This window comes from Rana temporaria, chromosome 2, assembly GCF_905171775.1.
Source record: "Rana temporaria chromosome 2, aRanTem1.1, whole genome shotgun sequence".
Classification (NCBI taxonomy): domain Eukaryota; kingdom Metazoa; phylum Chordata; class Amphibia; order Anura; family Ranidae; genus Rana; species Rana temporaria.
In genome coordinates this window covers 64,319,203-64,340,836 of record NC_053490.1, presented here as the reverse complement: position 1 = coordinate 64,340,836, position 21,634 = coordinate 64,319,203, and the positions used below count along the sequence as shown (strand labels likewise).

The following is a 21,634-nucleotide window of genomic DNA, read 5'->3' as shown; positions in this document are numbered from 1 at the left end:
GTATTTTTTACATAAAACCAGCCGATTCTAACTGTAAGTATTATAGCAAATGCAATGTCAAAAGTAAATTTTTAGGGGAACCACCGCTTTAATGTAAGGAACACATTAACCGCTAGCCGACCACCTGCCACAGTTATACTACGGCAGGTTGGCATGGCTGAGCAAATCAGCGTAGTTTTACGTCGACTCTTTAAGACGCTATTGCAGGCGTGTCCCCGGAGCCAATGCTTGTGCCAGGCACAAGATGTCTGCCGGGCACCCGCGATCGCTCGTGATAGAACTAGAACGGGGATGTGTGTAAACACAAATCCCAGTTCTGTCAGGGGAGAGGAGACAGATCGTTGGTCTTACTAAGTAGGAACAACGATCTGTCTCCTCCTCTAGTCACTCCCATCCCCCCACAGTTAAAACACACAGTGAGGGAACATAGTTAACCCCTTGATCGCCCCGTAGTGTGAAGCCCTTCTCTATCAGTGATATTTATACAGTAATCAGTGGCTATTTTTTATCTCTGATCGCTGTATAAATGTCACTGGTCCAAAAAAGTGTCAAAAGTGTCCGATCTGCCTACCGAAATGTCACAGTCCCGATAAAAAACGCAGATCGCTGCCATTACTAGTAAAAATATAAATAATAAAAATTACATAAATCTATCCCCTATTTTGTAGACGCTATAACTTTTGCGCAAAACAATCAATAAACACTTATTGCGATTTTATTTACCAAAAATATGTACAAAAATACATATCGGCCTCAACTGATGAAGACATTTTTTTGGGGGATATTTATTATAGCAAAAAGTACAAAATATTGTGTTTTTTTTTTTATATTGCCTTTTTTTGTTTATATAACAACAAAATAAAAACCTCAGAGGTGATCAAATACCACCAAAAGAAAGCTCTATTTATGGGGAAAAAAGGACATAAATTTTGTTTGGGTACAACATCGCACAATTGTCAGGTAAAATAACGCAGTGCCGTATCACAAACAATAGTCTGGGGGCAAATCCGGGGCTGAAGTGGTTAAAGCGGTGGTTCACCCTAAAAACTACATTTTCTTATTCCACTGCCCCCCCACATTACAATCCGATTAAGGCTCTTATTATTTTTTTCATGCTGTACATACCTTAGTACAGCATATTCACCCGTGCATCCGGGTTGCGAGTCCCGCGGGAGTGGGCGTTCCTCACATGTGTGTGATTGACATTTTGCCCAAAAAACGAGCTCCCCCCCCGTTTTGGGCAAAACGTCAATCACCGGCATGTGAGGAACGCCCACTCCCGCGGGACTCGCAACCCGGATGCACGGGTGAATATGCTGTACTAAGGTATGTACAGCATGAAAAAAATAATAAGAGCCTTAATCGGATTGTAATGTGGGGGGGCAGTGGAATAAGAAAATGTCGTTTTTAGGGTGAACCACCCCTTTAAGGTTACATTTTTTTAGACTTTACAACCATTTTGAAAGTGTTACTAAACCCAGGACCCTGCATTTACTATATCTGGTCTCTAATGCCCCGTACACATGATTGGAATTTACAATGGAAAAAGTCCAACAGACTTTTTCCATCGGAAATTCCGAACTTGTGTATGCCCCATCGGAGTAATTCTGATGAATTCCCTCGGAGTTTAGATAAAGAACATGTTCTCTTTTATTCCGATGGAATTCCGATGTGAGTTTGGCCGGGCAAAAGCCTGATTGTGTGTACGAGGCTTTCCAGTACACAGAACATGGAAATGTTTTAGTAAATATAAACTGCTAAATACCTTTTCTCATCAGCACTATATCCCAGTCTTTTGACTTGTAGGAGGAGTATTCATTTTCCTCTGACTGTCCTATGAGGCTGCATGACCTCTAACCCTCTGTCTGAACAGTGCTGATCACATGCACCCTCCCCAAAAAAACAAACAGAATAAAACTCTCTAGCAATTCACACCAAACTGAGCATGTGCAGAGTGACACCAAGGCTCTGTACTATCAGAAGATAGATTGGGGACAGTAAAAGAAGGTCAGAATCAGGGAGAAGACAGGATCAAACAGTGGGTATAACAACCATGCTTTACTGCATATACAGACTGATTGTACTGTTGTGGGTTTAGTAACACTTTAAGTCCTAAGTTTAGTTACCTTTTTTTTTTTTTTAAACAGCACAAGGGGCACGGGACCTGTCATAGGCATTGAGCAACATTATGCCTTCCCTTTTCACTACCCACTCCATGGATTTCACAAGTTAAAGCGGTTCTCCACCCTAAAGTGGAGTCCCGCTGATCGGAACCCTCCCCCCCTCTGGTGTCACATTTGACACCTTTCAGGGGGGAGGGGGGTGCAGATACCTGTCTAAAGACAGGTATTTGCACCCACTTCCGGCCCGGCATTCAAGGGCAAGACGGGCATTCCGTCACATCCCGTCTCCCCCCCCCCGTTGTGTGCTGGGAACACTCGGCTCCCACCACACAGCGGGAGCCAATCGGCTGGCGCGGCGCGACTCGCGCATGCGCTGTAGGGAACCGGGCAGTGAAGCCGCAGCGCTTCACTTCCTGGTTCCCTGAGCGTGGATGGAGGGGGGAGCAGCAGAGAGACGAGCGATCGCTCGTCCTCTGCTGCGATCGGCGCTGGACTCCAGGACAGGTAAGTGTCCTCATATTAAAAGTCAGCAGCTGCAGTATTTGTAGCTGCTGGCTTTTAATATTATTTTACCGTGGCACATCCGCTTTAAGAAGTGCTCTGCTACTTCTAATCACACTTTATGTGCTAAAGATGCACTGTGCTAATAAATCTCTGTTAGCCAAACACTATACTTTACACATGAGTCCATTTTAAAGCTAGTCTTTTTTTAGGGTATAACATGCAACATGGTGTAAACAGGACCCCCCCCCTCAAACCCCCAATGCACCCTATTCCCCCTGTCATTTTTGGACCCCTTTCATACTGGGGCTGCGGCCGCAGTGGCGCTAAAGCGCCACTTGTTTTAGCGGGGCTTTAGTGCTGTTTAAGCAGCGCTTTGCGGCCACTAGCGTGGTGCTTTTAACCCCCACTAGCGGCCGAAGAAGGGGTTAAAAAAGCCAGTGTTGCGACGCTTGTAAAGCCCTGCCCATTCATGGCAATGGGCAGGGGTGTTTTGGGAGCGCTGTATACATCGCTACCAAACCGCCCCAAAGATGCTGATGCAGGACTTTTTCTAACGTCCCTTCAAGCACACCGCTCCAGTGTGAAAGCACTCAGGCTTTCACATTCGGACGGCATAGGAGGGAGTTTTCAGGCACTTTACTGGCGCTATTTCTAGCTCTAAAATGCCTGAAAACTGCTTCAGTGTGAAAGGGGTCTTATAGCCGCTGTCACTTTCAGACAGAATATGAGTGAGCTGATCACATTCATAGTCCATTTACACTTTCTCCAGCTCAATTACTGAAAGTCTGTAGGAGTCCGGTCTTATAAATGCCACCGATCCCGGTTGCAATGCTTTGCAGGCTGATTTAACCCCCCTGGCGGTATTCCCGAGTCTGGCTCGGGGTGGAATTTCAGAACCAAAAGCGGTAACCCGGAGCCAGACTCGGGATCGCCTCGCAGCATACACAGGCAGGGAATTACTTACCTTGTCCCTGGATCCTGCGATGCCTCCCCGCTGTGTGAGCGAGCTGCCGCCTCGCTCGATTCACACAGTGCCTGTGTGCCGCTGAGCTCCGTTCCCTGCGACGTTACGACGCATGGGGGCGGAGATCGGTGCCAAATTCAAAAAAGTAAATACACACAATACATACAGTATACTGTAATCTTATAGATTACAGTACTGTATGTAAAAAATACACACCCCCCTTGTCCCTAGTGGTCTGCCCAGTGCCCTACATGTACTTTTATATAATAAAAACGTTCTGCCTGGAAACTGGAGATTGTCCATAGCAACCAAAAAGTGTCCCTTTACATCAAAAGTGCTTTTAGAGCAGCTAGAAAACAGCGATAATAAATTAGAATCACTTGCAGAATTGTGCGATAGCGATTTGTGGGGAAATTCGTCATCAAACAATAAAAGTAATGACAGCGACAATTCTGCAACTGAGCAAATTTCTGTGTTTTTGATTTGATTACATTATTGAATAATTTTTATTATAATTACATTATTATTTGTTATAATTATTTATAGTTATTTATTATATTATAATTTATGATTTTGTGTTTCAAACTTTATCATACCCGGGATGTGTACTAGACTCTTGTTTGGACAGATTTAAGTGAGTTATTCCTAAGAATTACAGGCCTACAATGTAAAAAGCCAAATTTCCATGCAAAGAAATTGTACCGCTTTTGGCACCTAAAATCTGAAATAATCATACCGCCAGGGAGGTTAAAAAAATAAACAATAAACACACATTTATTGTCTGCAAGTTTTTTTAAGGCTAATGTGGACTTTATAGTGGAGGTTCACCCTATAAAAAATTTCTAACACTACATCCAGCACCGTGCTGCATATAAAATGACACTGACCTTTATTTATTTTTTCCCGTAGATATCGTTTACCCGTGGAATTCCTATTGACATGCCAATCAATTGGCATGCTAAACGATGGCGCACACAGCGCGTCACGACTTCCCGAAGGAAGCTCGGGTCGACTCGGCTCTATTCGGCGCCTGCGCCAAATAGAGCCGAGCCGACCCAAGCTTCTTTCAGGAAATCGTGACGAGCTATGGGCGCCGTCGTTTAGCATGCCAATTGATTGGCATGTCAATAGGAATGCCCACTCCCGCGGGATTCCCTACCCGGAAGCCGCGGTGAATTCCACGGGTAAACGATATCTACGGGAAAAAATAAATAAAGGTCAGTGTCATTTTATATGCAGCACGGTGCTGGATGTAGCGTTAGAAATCTTTTATAGGGTGAACCTCCACTTTAAGAGCATACTTGAATATATAATATATACAGTAGATACACATTAACAAACACACAAAGGTTCTTCCAAGCTGCAGAGAGTTTCATGTTTCAACACAGAGCTCCACGTCCTGTCAGGGAGAGGAGACCGATGCAGAGTCCCTTGTACATAGGGACACAGCATCGGTCACCTCCCCCAGTCAGTCCCCCTCCACACACAGTTAGAACACACCCAGGATACACATTTAACCCCTTCCTCGCCCCCTAGTGTTAACCCTTTCCATGCCAGTCACATTTATACAGTAATCAATGCATTTTTATAGCACTGTTCCCTGTATTAATGTGAATGGTCCCAAAAATGAGTCAAAAGTGTCCGATGTGTCCGCCGCAATATCGCAGTCCTGACAAAATTCGCAGATCGCTGTATTACTAGTAAAAAAAAAATAATAAAAAAAATGTCAGAATTCTATCCCCTATTTTGTAGCCACTATAACTTTTGCGCAAACTAATCACTATACGCTTATTGCGATTTTTTTTTTTGACAAACATATGTAGAATACATATCGGCCTAAACTGAGAATTTTTTTTTTTTTTTTTTTTTTTAAATGGGATATTTATTATAGCAAAAAGTAAAAAATATTGTGTTTTTTTTTCAAAATTGTCGCTCTTTTTTTGTTTATAGCGCAAAAAATTAAAACCGCAGAGGTGATCAAATACCACCGAAAGAAAGCTCTATTTATGGGAAAAAAAGGACGTCAATTTTGTTTGGGAGGCTCATCGCACGACCGCGCAATTTTAATTTAAAGCGACGCAGTGCTGAAAGCTGAAATTTCGCCTGGGCAGGAAGGGGTATATGTGCCCAGTAAGCAAGTGGTTAAACTCTGTATATAAATGTATTGTATTTCATTTTGTACATTTTGTGCACTGCAGCCAATGTCCTTGGCATTATACTAACTCTTCTGCCAAGTACTCACATTCCTAAGACGCTGATAAGAAACAAACCCGGCTACAATTGTAATCTTAATGGGTATTCTATGTAAGCATGGTTATAAAATAAAAGCCTCAAATAAGCAGACTAAACAGAAAAGTTATTTGAAAAAATGCTGTGTGTATCTTTTTGGGTCTGTCCCCTACTGCGGTAATTAATTTCAAACCACTGATCAAGGGGATGGCCAATAAGTTCTTACCCTCACCATGCTCTAGATGTGCTAGGGATCTGAAATGTTGCAGGTTTATAGGTGGATGTCTTGGTAATATGCATGGCAATCAGGGCTGGCCTTAGGTGTTCAGGCGCCCTGTGCGAGCTAATCCTGTGGCGCCCCCCCCATCTTCACCCCTCGCCCCCTGGTCACCTAAACATACACAAAGAGGAAAAAAATGCCACCGCGGGTGTAATACAATCGCGGAGGGGGGTGCCGGTCTGACACCCCCCCAGTGTGTGGTACCCAGGGGCGGCTCGCCCCCCCTTAGTACGCCTCTGGGTGACCGCACGGCGCCCCTGTTGCCCATGGCGCCCTGTGCGGCCGCACAGCTCGCACACCCCAAAGGCCGGCCCGGATGGCAATTTTTGTTTTTGTAGTTCGTGGTGAATTATAGTTATCAATTATCAATTATAGAGTCAAGAGAAATGGAGTAGGTGTCATGGCGGACAACGTTGAATACCGAGCCATGATTAGGGTCCTCCATCTTCAAGGGAAATCTGCCCAAAACATCCATGAAGAGATGTCAGCTGTGTATGAGCGGATTATCTATCAGACGAGACCGTCAAACGATGGAAGAGAGAATTCAAGTGTGGTCGTATAAATATACAGGATGACCCAAGGGAAGGTCATCCGTCAACTGCCACAGAACCAAGTGTGGTGGCGAAAGTTGAGCAGCTGGTGCTTGAAGATAGACATGTGACTATTATTTCTTAGCTAGGGAGGTGAACATTAGTAGGGGGTCAGTTTACAACATATTACATAACATCTTACATATGAGCAAAGTGGTTACACGTTTGGCTCCCAAGTTACTGATACCTTTTCAAAAACAATGTACACAAAGTATTTTGGACCTGTACCAACTGTCACTTTCGTTCGCGATTGTGGCTATGAATCTCTGCCCTATCCACCTTACTCACCTGGCACCTTCGGACTTTTTCCTGTTTCCAAATCTGAAGAAACATTTACATCAGGGGTCTCCATACTTTTCAAGAAAAGGTCAAGCTTATTGTCTTTCAGGCTTCAGGGGGGGCCAGTGGAGGTAGAAAATGCCCCAAGGGCCGAGCATCAGTGAGAATAAACAAGGCCCCAGTGCTGGTGGGCAGTAGGAGGAGGAATAGTGCTCCATCATTGCTATTAGTGGAAGAAATAGAGCCCCATTGTTGGTGTCATTATGAGGAATAGTGCCTCATATCATTGGGAGCAATACTGCCCCAAGGGCCGGACGAAGGCTACCAAAGGGCCACATCCGGCCCTCGGGCCGCAGTTTGGAGACCCCTGATTTACATGGAAGACGTTTCCACAATGATGAGAAGGTTTTCCTCCGAATCTGCATACTTCTGCGCAGATGGTATTAAAGGTCTGTTCCAGATGCGAGAAGTGTGTAGCCATAGGAGGTAGATATGTAGAGAAGGAAGAGTCAGTGGACTCAATTTCAGATCCCTCGCACATCTGAATCTTGGTGGGGGTAAGAACTTATTCGCCTCCCCCTGTATTAGCGTAGCAGTTGCCTGTCTATAAAATTTCCAAGATACAGTGTAACCTCAGATTGCGAGTAACGTGGCAATACCAGCACTGTATTTACAAAAATCCTAACTCGGTTTGCGAGTGTTGTCTCGCAAAACGAGCAGGATTCAGGCCAAAGCAATGTGCAGTACCGCGTTTGGCCTGAGATGGGGGGGGTGCCGGAGCCGAGCTGAGCAGTGCCGTTCGGAAATGCTCAGAAAGACACGGAAATACTCTGTTCCCGAGCCTTTCCGAGATCAGCCGAGCTGTCCTCGGGCCTTTCCGGCCATTTCCGAGGGTCTCGCACACCCCCCGCCTCTGGCCGCATTCGGTATTGCATGCCATTGAAGTCAATGTGGAACTAATTATTTTCGTTTCCATTGACTTCAATGGGGAAACTCGCTTTGATATGCGAGTACTTTGGATTACGAGCATTCTCCTGGAACGGATTATGCTCGTAATCCAAGATTCCACTGTACTGGTTAATGAAATCTGAAAAACTAATTCTGGCCCAGATTCAGTAAGCAATTGCGCCTGCGTAACCATAGTTACGCAGCGCAATTGCTGACTTGCGCCGGCGTAACGAGGTCTCCTGATTCAGAGAACTTGTTACGCCGACTGCAGCCTAAAATCTGCGTGGCAAAAGGCTCTTATGCCACGCAGATTTTAGGCTGCATTCTTGCGATGACCGCTAGGGGGCGTTCCCATTGTGGTCAGCGTATAGTATGCAAATTGCATACTTACGCCGATTCACAATGTTGCGCGCCCCCTGCGTACGCAAGTTACGTCGTTTCCGTACGGCGTGTTTAGCGTAAGGCTGCCCCTTCTAATAGCAGGGGCAGCCAATGCTAAACTATACCCGGCGTTCCCGCGTCGCGACGTTCGAATTTTACGTCGTTAGCGTAAGTGAATCGTGAATGGCGCTGGACGCCATTCACGTTCACTTTGAAGCAAATGACGTCTTTGCGACGTCATTTGCCGCAATGCACGTCGGGAAAGTTTCCCGACGGAGCATGCACTCTACGCTCGGCGCGGGAGCGCACCTAATTTAAATGATTCCCGCCCCCGGCGGGATCATTTACATTGCGCGCGCTTACGCAGGGCAATTTTGCCGGCGGGCCCTCGCCAATTTACGGAGCTACTGCTCCGTGAATCGAGGGCAGCGCAAAATATTTGCGGGGCGCAGGGCAAAATCGTTGCTCCTCCGCAAATAGAGCGCAATTCTTTCTGAATCCGGGCCTCTGTTGTCAAATTAATTAGCGCTTATCAGTGGTTTTGTTACATGGCCAATAATCCTCCACAAAGTTTTTTTAGATGTATGATGATAAAGTTGGTCAGTTTTTGTTATGCAAACCTGTCCTGTTGTTCATTTCCCCAGAAACATTTCACAATGTAGAACAGCGACCTACGGCAAGATAATGGTGGAAGAATAATTCGAAAAATTCCTACCTTTCCAGTGCGTGCAAAGGCTTCACCAATTTTTCTGTTCCTGCCACCATAACATGTCGTGATGAGATCAGCAACGCCGCAGCTCTCCAGGAAGGTGGCAGATGTTACCGGTGGGGCACAAAATAGTTTGGCGAAGGCGATCATCTCCATCAAGCCGAGCCGGATAACAGCAGCCTTTGTGTTATCTCCAAACCCAAGACCATCGCAGAAACCAGCTCCCACTGCGACAATGTTCTGAAATGGAAGGACAGTATTAATTTGGGTGGGTCTTCTACACTAGGACAGACTCCAGGCAGATATATAAAGGCAGCTATGAAGGGAAAACCAGCACACCGAAAAAAGTGGATTCTGAAGCAGGGTTTACTGAAGTCCCCTATCAGGAAAAAAGTTACACAAATTTTCCGCAAGCATGGTGGTCCTCTTTTTGGGACTTCAGTAAATCCTGCTTTAGATTCACCATCTCTGTTGGACATTGGACGCGACAGTTGTTGTTTTTCTGATTGCTTCTGTCTTTAATAAAGTTTATTATGCGATTCGGCTTGTCAGTGACCATAGAAAACCGATATAACTTTAAGTGGCGCTGACCTATACATTTGTAATAAAAGCGTAGGATAAGATATGGCTACCACGCAGTGATTATGGACCATTTTGTGGCTGTGCACAGAATAATGACTATGTATTTTTTAGACGCACCAAAATCAGAGCAACTTTCCCCGTCATTGTTATTATGTACTGGGCATGTCACAGCCACATAATAATAAAATCCAGCACACTGTGTGTTCCCTGCAGTTTCATTACTGGATATATACAACTAGCTTGTTTTCTGTCCAAGGACAAAACATAATAATTGCGTCCTCTACAAATGATCATGGAGCAGCTGTAACTGGCGGGAAGTACCCAACTGGGGTGCAGCTTGTCACAGGGGCACGCTATTCCTTCCTACCGCTCTCGCTCGTCTGTAATTGTGCTTAAAGCGCAATTATACTTTACAATGAAAACATTCCAGGCAGGTTTTTTTATATGTATTGTCTGTGAATTCGAAGGTTTTGTATTTGAAATTACCAGCAGTTTCCCTACTGATAATCCTTGAAAGTAGCAGGGAAATGTCTGTATCACGGCATACCTAAACCCCCCAAATCGCATCCATCGTCTCATAGCAAAATGACATTAAAGTAAATGTAAACCCCAAAAATGTTTTTTTTTTTTGTTTTTGATGTCACAATGTAGAGAATAAGATTTCCTATAATCTGTGCCCAGTCTTGCCATACAGAGTTAATCCAGCTCTGAGCAATCCTCTTTTTATTGTTCAGGGAAATAAAACAGACTTCCAGATAAAAACCAAGGGCCAGATTCACAGCGGAGATACGACGGAGTATCTCAGATACTCCATCGTATCTCTCAGGCCCCGTACACACGGCCGAGGAACTCGACGTGCCAAACACATTGAGTTCCTCGGCCAGTTCAGCCCTGAAACCGCCGAGGAGCTCGGCGGGCCGAGTTCTCCCATAGAACAACGAGGAAATAGAGAACATGTTCTCTATTTCCTCGTCGAGCTCCTCGTCGGCTTCCTCGGCGAAATTGTACACACGGCCGAATTCAGCCAGAAACTCGGTCGGAAGCTGAATTCTGCCGAGGAAACTGGTCGTGTGTACGGGGCTTCAGAGTATCTATGCGACTGATTCATAGAATCAGTTACGCATAGATAGGCAGAAGATCCGACAGGTGTAATTGTTTTACACTGTCGGATCCTAGGATGCAGTACGGCGGCCGCCGCGGGGGGGGAGTTTGCGTCGTAAACCAGCGTCGGGTATGCAAATTAGGAGTGACGGCGATCCACGACGGATTTTCGCGTTCGCTACGTCGCCGCTAGTCTAGTTTCCCGTCGCAAAGTTAGTCGTCGTTTTTGGTGCCTTAACTTTACACAGCAATCGTATTGCTGTATAAAGTATGGCCGTCGTTCCCGCGTAGAAATTTAAAAATTCACGTCGTTTGCGTAAGCCGTCCGGGAATACGGAATTACGCTACGCGCGTCGCCGTTCGAAAAAATTACGTCACTGTGCGCAAAGCACAGCGGGAATTTCGAAACGGAGCATGCGCAGTAGGTCCGGCGCGGCACACGCCCATTTAAATTACGCGGGCTTACGCCGGAGGCCGCCGGCGTAGTTTTCATCGCAAGTGCTTTGTGAATCAGGCACTTGCGATGAAAACTTGCGGCGGTGTAACGTATCTACGATACGTTACGCCGCCGCAGTTCTACGTGAATCTGGCCCCAAAGTCCTTGCTTGAGTGACAGGTTATTTACATATCTCGTGCACTAGCTTGCAGACATACACAGCTTCTGTAAAAAGTGCACAATTCACATCCCCCTCCCCTCTTCCCTCCAGCTCTATGTATATTCTGATGGCTGTTGCATTTTCTCATGGCACTGAACTGTGAGGCCTCGTACACACGACAGAGTTTCTCGGCAGAATTCGGCGAGAAACTCGGTCAGAGCGGGATTCTGCCGAGAAACTCTGTCGTCTGTACACTTTTGGCCCGATGGAGCCGCCGAGGAACTCGTCGAGAAAATAGAGAACATGTTCTCTATTTTCTCGTTGTTCTATGGGAGAAGGCGGCCCGCCGAGCTCCTCGGCGGCTTCATCCCAGAACTCGACGAGGACCTCGACGTGTTTGGCACGTCGAGTTCCTCGGCCGTGTGTACGGGGCCTGACTCACCCCATATTTTGAAAACAGTTAATCAAAACACAGGGAATGTGAATTGTGCACTTTTTTTCAGAAGCAAGGATTTGGGTTTTTATCTGGAAGTCTGTTGTATTTTACTGAACAATAAAAGATGATTGCTCAGAGCTGGATTAACTCTGTGTGGCAAGACTGTCACAGATGATAGAAAATCTTATACTCTACATTGTGACATAAAAAAAAAGATGGCCATACGCACATCGATTTTTTCCTATTCGGCCTGCAGGTTTAACAAAAACGAACAGAATTCTCTATGAAAGCTAACATGGCAGATGGATGAATATTCTGCTGCAGCTTTTGTATTTTGACAAAACACCCGAACAGCGGCTGCATCTGATTGAAGTTTTCCACCAGGCTCCTGTGATGTGGGGCAGGAGGCAGTCAACAGGGCCACCTACTTTCAGCTTTTCATCGAGAATCAGACAAATTCACTCTGTGTATGGCCAGCTCTATACAGTAAAGCTGAGCTAAATTCCCGCCGCCAAAAACTGCAAACATGCGCTTTATTACAGGAGAGAAATGCCATATCTATTCTGTGGCATGTAAACTGAACTGGGCATGTGCAGCTCAGGTTGCATTGTCAAGATGATTGCACATGTGCGGGAGTGACGTCATCCCGCACTGGCCAATATAGATGGCTGAAAGGCGGGACCCAGCTGAAGATGCCAGTGCTGGTAAGTGACAAGGATTGTTAAAGGAAAGGTATGTAGTAAGTGTTAACCACTTCCATACAGGGCACTTTCCCCCCTTCCTGCCCAGGACAATTTTTAGCTTTCAGCGCTGTCGCATTTTGAATGACAATTGCGCGGTTACGCTACACTGTACCCAAACTAAATTTTTAACATTTTCTTTCCACAAATAGATCTTTCTTTTGGTGGTGTTTGATCACCTCTGCCGTTTAAATTTTGTTGTACTATAATTGAAAAAAGACCGACAATTTAAAGTAAAAAAAACTGATGGGCACTGATAGGTGGCGCTGACAGCACTGATAGGCGGCACTGATAGGTGACACTGGATAGGCAGCATTGATGAGGAGCTACTGACAGGAATTAATGAGTGCCACTGATTGGCACTTTGATGGGGCACTGACAGGCATTACTGATAGGGTACTGATTGGCACTTTTTTGGGCACTGATAGGCATTTATTAAAGGACAGGCTGGCAGGTTTGTTTTGCACTAATTGGCACCTTTTGATGGGGGTTGTGCTGATAATCAATGTGCTGATTATCAGCACAGACCCCCCTCTGACAGGGAGAGCCGACAATCGGCTCTCCCTGTCAGCATGAACCAAGGAAAGTCGTTTACCGACACTTTCTAGTTCATGCGATGATCAGCAGTGATTGGTCACAGCTGATCACGTGGTAACAAACCTCTATCAGAGGCTTCATACCACGACTGGAGTTGCTGTGTGTCAGACTGACACACAGCACCTCCTATCGCCGTGCTGTGTGCCCCTACAGGCGCTCGCCGGCTGGGTGATCCTGATCACGTCATATGACATCTGGTCAGGATATCACAACCACTTTGCCGCTTCATTCTGCTATATGGCGGGCGGCAAGTGGTTAAGCTGGCAATGGACAGATTCAGCCGATTCAGACAAATTTCAATCTATGTATGGGCAGGCTGGTTGCACTGAAGTCAATCTATCTATCAACTTCAGTACAACCAGTCTTTTTGGTTTTTCTGTTCAATTGCTGCTGGCAGCTATAGCTGCCAGAAGTGATCACTGTATTCCTCTGGCTGGGAAACCTTCGGCTGTCTGAATACAAGAGCACAGCGGAAAGGATTCCCCCATCTACACTGACAGAGGTGATGGGGAAGCAGAGCAATTGCGTAATGTATGGCCTGCCTTAAGCTGGACATACACCGATTGAAATCCATCCGATTTCTGCTGAATCATCTGAAATCTGGGTGATGGCTCCACCTGACATGACAAACTTCAATATGGAGACTGGAAGCAGACTGGAAAATCCTTGGCCAAACAGTGACTGCTGCCAATCAAATGCATTCACTTCTTAGGTATTCTTAGGTATGGAAGTCACGTGACCGCCCGGCGCTGTCTTCCTCCGATGTTTGTATTACAGAGGGAGGTCACGTGACCGCCCGGCAGACGTCAGAGGGAGAGCTCAGCCCCTCCTTCTGTAATACATACAGCGGAGAAAGACAGCGTCGGGCGGTCCCATGACCACTGATAAGAAAAACTATTTATAAGAAGAATTTTAGAAAATGGCATATAGTATATACATCATGTAATCCTAGCAGAGGGGTGTGCACTGCCTTAACAACTCATTTAAGGATTTGGAGAATATCTGTAAAGAAGAGTGGACCGAAATTCCCCCTGAGATGTATGCAAACCTGGTCCCCAACTACAAGAAACGTCTGACCTCTGTGCTTGCCAACAAGGGTTTCTCCACCAAGTACTAAGTCATGTTTTTCTTGGGGATCAAATACTTATTTTACTCTTTGAACTGCAACTCAATTTATAATATTTGTGTAGCGCTACACCCTCAGGAGCCGCTGGTTGTTTCTGGGATCGGTGAATTAAGTTACCTCTAATCGTTGTCTAGGGTGATAGCAGTGAGTAGAGCAGTAAACGAATGTCCAATCAGCGAGATAGGTTTTCTGAATGCTTTATTTCTCGGCCCAACACGACCAACATCAACATGTGGTAGGACAGGAAAGGTTGATGAAGTGAGAGAACCTTGCAGTATCAGGCCTGGATAGAAGAAGAAAGCAATCCTGCTCTCAGTAGTAGTAGATACAGTTCTTCGCCACTCCAGCCAGAGTGGGTGAAGTGCCCCCGGACAGGCACCTGCCACAGGCCTGGCAGCCGAAGTGTCACTTTTAAGGATGCTGGGAGGAGCAGGTCTCTGCCACAGACCTGGCTTTGATGGGACCTCTGCCACAAGCCCAGAACTTGGATGAGCTAAATGGTTGAGCTTATCCTTCCAGTAAATTTGTACTAGGGTCACCGGTTGACAGTGGAAGTGTACCTGTCAATGTCCCGGTCACCAGATCCCTGATGGTTCGTTCAAGCTCTTTTGGACAACCTGCCTCTGGGTTCTCCTCAAGCCGATCCCCCACCGAACGGCATACAGCCTGGGATCTCCTCAGTAGAAAGGGGGACCCAGTCAGTCACTGGGGCCCCTCTGTGGCATCAGTTGCTCCAGGCCAGGAGTGCCCAGAGTCAGGAATTCCGCGTTGCGCGCGACCCCAGGCCAAGTAGGCCATAGTGCGCACACCCTAAAGGTGGGTGCCGCACCTGGAACCAGGAACCTGCGAAGAACCAAGAACAGCAGCTTCCGCCGCAGAAATATCCCCTACCAGCATGCTCAACTCCTCTCATTGGCTGCTGGGAAGAAGCGGCTCCACCTGGATCCCCTCTGGCGCCATCTGCTGTCCAGAGATGAGACCATATCTCTGGACATACAGACTGACCCACAGAACAATCCAGAATTGGCGACAGCCAATTTGAACACAATCAAGAATGAGAGCAACTTACCTCTCTCATTCTCCCACTAACTTTAGCATAGCGCCTTTACTGAAAGTAAGGGGGCGCTACATTTGTATTGTGTTTTTAACTGGGTTTTTGGTTGATATTCTGTCTCTATAATTTAAAATACACCTGTATTGTGTTTTGTAGCCCATGTAGATATCAGGGAACAATGCTAACCGATAACAGTCCAGAGGAAGCTATTGGCTCACAGCTACATGGACAGCTACTTTTTTCACTTGTGGAACAAATATAATAAAATCATTTTAATGGGTTAGTTACCAAAACAAAAGGGAGCAAATAACAGAATTGTTGGTTAGAGTTCACACACACTTTAAGCTCTGACATTTTCCTGCATTCTGGTTATTTCGCCCAACTGGATAAACCTTCCTCATGTACAATGTTCATTATCATTTGTTTACTTTTAATTATCACAAAGCTAATCTCAAGGGTTTCATGCAGCACAAAACAGTGGGCAATGAATAGGCACCATAAAAGAGTGCCCAGACTCTTATCTGTTCTGCTGACCCAAATTAGTTCCACATAAGTGATTCAATCACCACGCTTCTATTTAGTGCCCCTGTTACACCTATACAGCTGTTAACTGTCTCCTCCAATTCATTGCTCAGCAGAGCGGAATGTTCTGACATTATGTTAATAAACTTGTTTTCAGCTCCATCCCCGGTCCAGCAGATGGAGGCTACAGAAACAATCTTCGGGCCAAGGATTTTTTTTTTTTCCTCAACAATAAAAACATTTTGTGATATTTTTAATTCCATATAATGATAGCGATAAAAAACGCTCCAGGCCTGGCAAGCATTTGCTAGATAATTGTGCTGTTATATTGCGATTTCACTCCTAGGAAGGATAATAAGCCTAATTTCTGGTGCAGTCAGCGGTGACATATGTCCATGCTAGGAACTATCTCCACCAATAACTGAATGGCATTTTATGGCCAGGGTGGAGTAATGAAGCAAAATGGAATTCTGTTCTGAATATCCAAAGAAAAAAAATCATTAAAATCGTTTTTTTTTTTTTAAATGCAACTAGTATAAATCTGCCTTATTTTGGAGATATTATAAGAAGAACCAATTAACTGAAAAAGAAAATTATGTTTGGAAAAGTTGAAGAGAAAAGGCCGTACACACGATCTGACTTTTTGACAACAATTGTCCGATGGACCTGTTCTTGCGGACAATCCGACCGCGTGTACGCGCCATAGTTTTTTTTGCTTTTTCATCGGACAAATGTTCGCTGTAAGAAGAGACAAACTTTCTGGCAACAAATGTCCTACGTCGGCTAATCCGATCGTGTGTACACAAGTCCAAAGTACAAACACGCATGCTCAGAAACAATGCTAAAGATCAGACAACAATAGCAGAAGTTGCCCAAAGGGTGGCGGTAAAGAGCAGAAAAACCACGGAGTATGCCTATTACATCACTACGTTCGTGTCCTGCCGTATGTATTCATACCAGGTTCACGGCCAACGCCCATTGGGCAAAATCCACAGAAAAGTCAGTTGGAAGTCCGATCGTGTGTATGAGGCTAAAAAGAGGAAGACCAGCAAGAAGGTGGATGGATACAGTCACACCAAGTATGGACATGCCATTGGGAAGACCTAAGACCCAAATACAAGACCATTCTGGAGAACAGGGGTGAGCCCAGGTGGATTCGCTTAGTCCATTGCCATTCTCAGATTAAAGGTACACTACTCAGGGCAGATCAGTTGTCAGCTAGTCAGTGGTGGAGTAGGACGCTCCGGACCTTCCGCATCGAGTCTGCTCTCACCCAGGGACCAGACAGCTAGCTAGGCAGCTAACCAGCCAGGCAGGCAGGCTCCTTCAAACCTTGCTGCACAAGCCAACTTGCAGCTCCAGGACCAGCTCCTTCCTCCCCCTTGGACCCCTCTCCGCCGCAGGTAAGGCCCTGTCTCTCAGGGCCATCTATCCTCCCTGGAACCACGGATGGCCGTCCTTTTCAGGACAGCCATCTCACCGGGTTAAACACTGCGGATCCCCTCTCTTCTTGTCCCCCCATCGTCCCCCACACTGCCACCTACAATTGGGGCACCCCCCCGCCACCCCATCGCCACCTCCGAGGCAATTTTCGATGCTCTTTCGCATCCGCGCCAGCCTAGCACAGATTCGCGGCCGCCGCGTTTAGGAAAGACCGCGGCTTCAGCCGCGGCCTAGCGACGCGCCGCAGACGCCCTGACACAGGCCAATAAATACTTAAAATTTACCCAAAACTGCCCTGAAACACCCCCCCTATCCTTGGAGGACCCCATCCTCCCCCAGATTCAACAAATTCAACTTAATTACCCAGCTTTAGCCCCCTACCTTGAGGCCTGTGTCCCGATCAGCGGCCATCTTGGTACACCCCAGCAATAGTGACACTTCTCACCCCCCCCCCCCCCCCCCCTCAAAAACCAACAGCACTTGATCCAGGGTTTATCCGATCGCCTTTCAGGGATCAGGAAGGAATTTTTTTCCCCGCCGCAGCATATTGGCTCAGCTCGGCCAGGGTTTTTTTGCCTTCCTCTGGACCAAGCCGAGGGAGAGGATTCAGAGAATCTTCCCTCCGTCACCCCTCCACACCTGCGCCCCCCCCCGTTGACTGGCAACTATGGCTAATCGCCGCTACGCTGCAGAAACCATTCGGGGTCTGGGACGATTCGCCACAGCATTACCAGCCGTCACCATAAAGGCCTTAAAAATAGAGCATCTTTTAAGAATCGATCGACGATCGATCATCAAAAATTTCAACCATTTACCCCAGGTTAAGCACATATCATGTGCTTTGATCAACACAAGATCGGCAGTAAAACACTGATCAGAAATCCACGATTTCATACTACAACACGACCTAGACTGCCTCTTTATTACAGAAAGCTGGCTCTCAGACGACTGCAACACCATTCTCGGAGAACTGGTGCCAGAAAACTATCGAATTATAACGGAAAACAGAATAGGGCAGAGGGGAGGAGGTCTGGTGGTGATCCACAAGATTCACCTTGCATTCACTAAACCAGTCCTTCAAAATCCTCTTCCATTCATGGAAACCCTTTCAACTTCAAACAAACCCCCAGGAGACTGTCCACATTCTTCTCTGCTATAGGCCACCCGGGCCAAAATCGCAGCTTCTGCCATCATTAACAGAGTTTTTTTCCACTTATACCCTTAACAGCAAACGTCTCTTGCTGCTCGGAGATTTCAATCTCTGGGCCAACTCCTCACAAGACCCCATTGCTGACTCCTGTATTGACCACCTGGAAGGGTTAGGGCTACAGCAACTTATATGTGGGCCTACTCATGCTTCAGGACACACGCTCGACTTAATTTTCAGACAAAATCTGAAGATAAGCATTTCGGAAAATGAACCATTGCCATGGTCAGATCACCATGCAATTAAATTCATAATTCCCAAAATTCCCCCACAGATAAAAGCACCCAAGCCGGCGACTACACACTGGACTAGATCGCAGAAGAAGCTCCATTCGGAACTCTTCAAATCTACCTTGGGAATTAAAATCAAAACAATCCATCCACTTCAAACAGCCTCAGATACACTGGATGTCTTAAATGCGGCCCTACTACAGTCAGCCGACTTAGTAGCACCGAAACGCAAAGCCCGCACCCAGAAAAAAAAGTCCGGCTGGTTTAACAACCAGCTGTCACTACTGAGGCAAGAGCGCAGAAGGGCGGAAGCCGCCTGGAAAAGAAGCGCTTCAGAGGAAAACCTCATCACCTACAAGGCAATAACAAGAAAATATCATAAAGAAATCTTCGAAGCCAAGAAACAACATTTTTCTATGGCGATCAACAATGCCCTAAACCGCCCCCGTGAACTTTTCAAGATGGTCACCCAGACCATGAATCCAGGATGCCTTGAAGCCCCCAATTCAGACACTCAAGAGTTTTGTAATGAATTATCGGATTTCTTCATCAATAAAATTGAGGGAATCCGGGAAAGCATTCTGCAAAACAATACTCCCCTCAGCCCACCACACAACACCCAGAGAAAATTTCTACAGGCAACAAAGTTCACTCTGAAACCCAGCTCCATCGATGCTACAAAAAATATCATCGGTACTCTGCGAAACAGCACAGCGCCCAATGATATTATTCCCACTAAACTGCTGAAGGAATGTGCTGACATCCTGGCACCACCTATCACGCAGCTTATAAACCACTCATTTAAGGAAGGCATAGTGCCCTCCCTGCTGAAAGAGGGCACAATCCAGCCCATCTTGAAAAAACCGACCCTCGACCCCAAGGATCCAACTCACCGTCGCCCCATAACAGGCCTAAATGTCTTCTCCAAGATAATGGAAAAAACAGTGGTACAACAGCTGCAACAGCATCTAGATACCCATAATCTACTGGATCCATTACAATCAGGCTTCCGTCCCGGACACGGGACAGAAACAGCTTTACTCAAAATATGGGACGACGCCCTTGAGGCCGCAGACGAAGAAGAATCTTGTCTCCTGGTTCTGCTGGACCTAAGCGCAGCCTTTGACACGGTAGACCACAAACTGTTACTGAGGCGTCTGGCTGAGGTAGCAAGAGTCGCAGAAGGTGACATACCATGGTTTTCCTCCTTCCTGGAAAACCGATCACAAACAGTTAAACTGGGATCTTTCATATCTGAGAGGCGCACGGTGTCATGCGGAGTCCCCCAAGGATCCCCCCTGTCACCGGTGCTTTTCAACATCTATCTCCGCCCTCTCTTTGATATTATCAGTAGCCAAAAACTACTCTATCACTCATATGCAGACGATACGCAACTGTATTTTCGCATCTGCAACAAAAAGGATCATCATCCCAGTTTAGAGAAATGTCTCTCTTTGATAGAAAACTGGATGTCTAAGAGTTATTATCAGGAATCAAGTACTCACCGAGACCGAACTGCCGAGGGTGGTTCACCTTTACAACCAAGCGCGCCCGCCCACTGAGTTTTGGAACAGGTGGCGGAAGCACGAGGCGGTACCGGTGCCAGTGGAGAAGCGTTGACCGGTGACGGTTGTAGATGACAGGTGCTTCTGGGTGACTGCAGACGGAAACAGGAACAAACGATACTGAAGCCGGATAACCGGTACTGAAAGAGTCCAAGAAACAAACTGGAAAGTCCGGGGTGCAAGCCAAGGTTCAGGGAGCAGAGAAGACAGCAGATCCGGGTAACAAGCCAAGAGGTTCAAGGGCAGGAGAAACAACAACAGAGTCCAGGTCACAAGCCGAGGTCAGGGTCAGAAGAGTTCAATAGAGTGGTGAAGCAATCCGAGGTCAGGTTCCAGGTGAGAGGTGAGTCGAACGGAATTCCAACAGGAAATGGTTTCTAGAGACACAGGTTCAGGAAGTAGCTGACGATAAACCAGCAACCTGTCTACTGACAGGAGCTGGTTTAAATAGGGCGGTCACGCTGGTGATTGGCCCCGAGAGGTCACATGCGTATGCGCACACGCCTAAAGTGCCCAGTTATCCGCCGGGAAGCCAATCTACTACGCTGGTGTGTTAAAGGAGGAAGTACAGCGCTTTGGCCCTGACAGTGCCCCCCCCCCAAGGGGCGGACTCCGGACGCCTAAACTGGCCATCAACTCCGGATGCTCCTGTTGAAAAACACGAATTAGCTGAGGGGCATGCACATTTCTTGAAGGTTCCCATGAGTTGTCTTCTGGAGGGTAGCCCCTCCATTTGATCAGGTATTGGAGTTGTCTCCCCTTTTTTCTACAGCTCAAAATGGCCTCGACCTCAAACTCCTCTTCTCCATCAATCTCCACTGGTGGTGCAGGAAGAGCTGCCCTTCCCTGAAAAGGGTCGGGGATGGTAGGTTTTAGGAGGGAGGCATGAAAAACCGGGTGGATTCTATAAGAGTTGGGTAATGAAAGTTCAAAAGCTACTTCGTTGATCTTGCGTTTGATTCTAAACGGGCCAATGAATCTCGGACCTAGCTTCCGGGCAGGAACTGGTAACTTCAAATTAGCCGCGGAGAGCCAGTGAATCTAGGATCGGACTTCGTTTTTCCATTAGGCTGTGCGCCCAAGCCTGGGGTTCTTCGGACAAGAGGAAAATAACAAATCCAACTTTCACGGCCTCGGAGAAAAAAGTTCTAGGCTGGAGGTCTAAGTATAAAGTACACGTGTTTTTGAACGCCCGGTATTTTCGGCGTTCGCCAGAAAAACGCTCCGGAGGAGGGACCCGAGGTTCAGGGTGGATCAATCCGACAGCTGAACTGGGAATGGACTGTGATGAGGAAGTCCCGACAGCAGATGCAGCAGGTGGGGGTGCTACCCCAGGAGACCCAGTGAACTGTTGTAGACGGCCATCGACTTGGACATATCCCTCCTGAAGTTTCTGCACCGCCTCGGTAAGTGCGGACACCTGCTGGC

At 46.7% G+C, this 21,634-nt stretch overlaps 1 protein-coding gene across 1 annotated transcript in view; it reads right to left on the bottom strand.

Moving 5' to 3' along the window:
* GPD1 (glycerol-3-phosphate dehydrogenase 1) overlaps positions 1-21,634 on the bottom strand; it is a 123,210-nt gene that overhangs the window by 25,225 nt on the left and 76,351 nt on the right. The window contains exon 6 of the mRNA XM_040340275.1: positions 9,014-9,247. Coding sequence (XP_040196209.1) covers positions 9,014-9,247 — 234 coding nt within the window. The remainder of the gene's footprint in view (positions 1-9,013; positions 9,248-21,634) is intronic.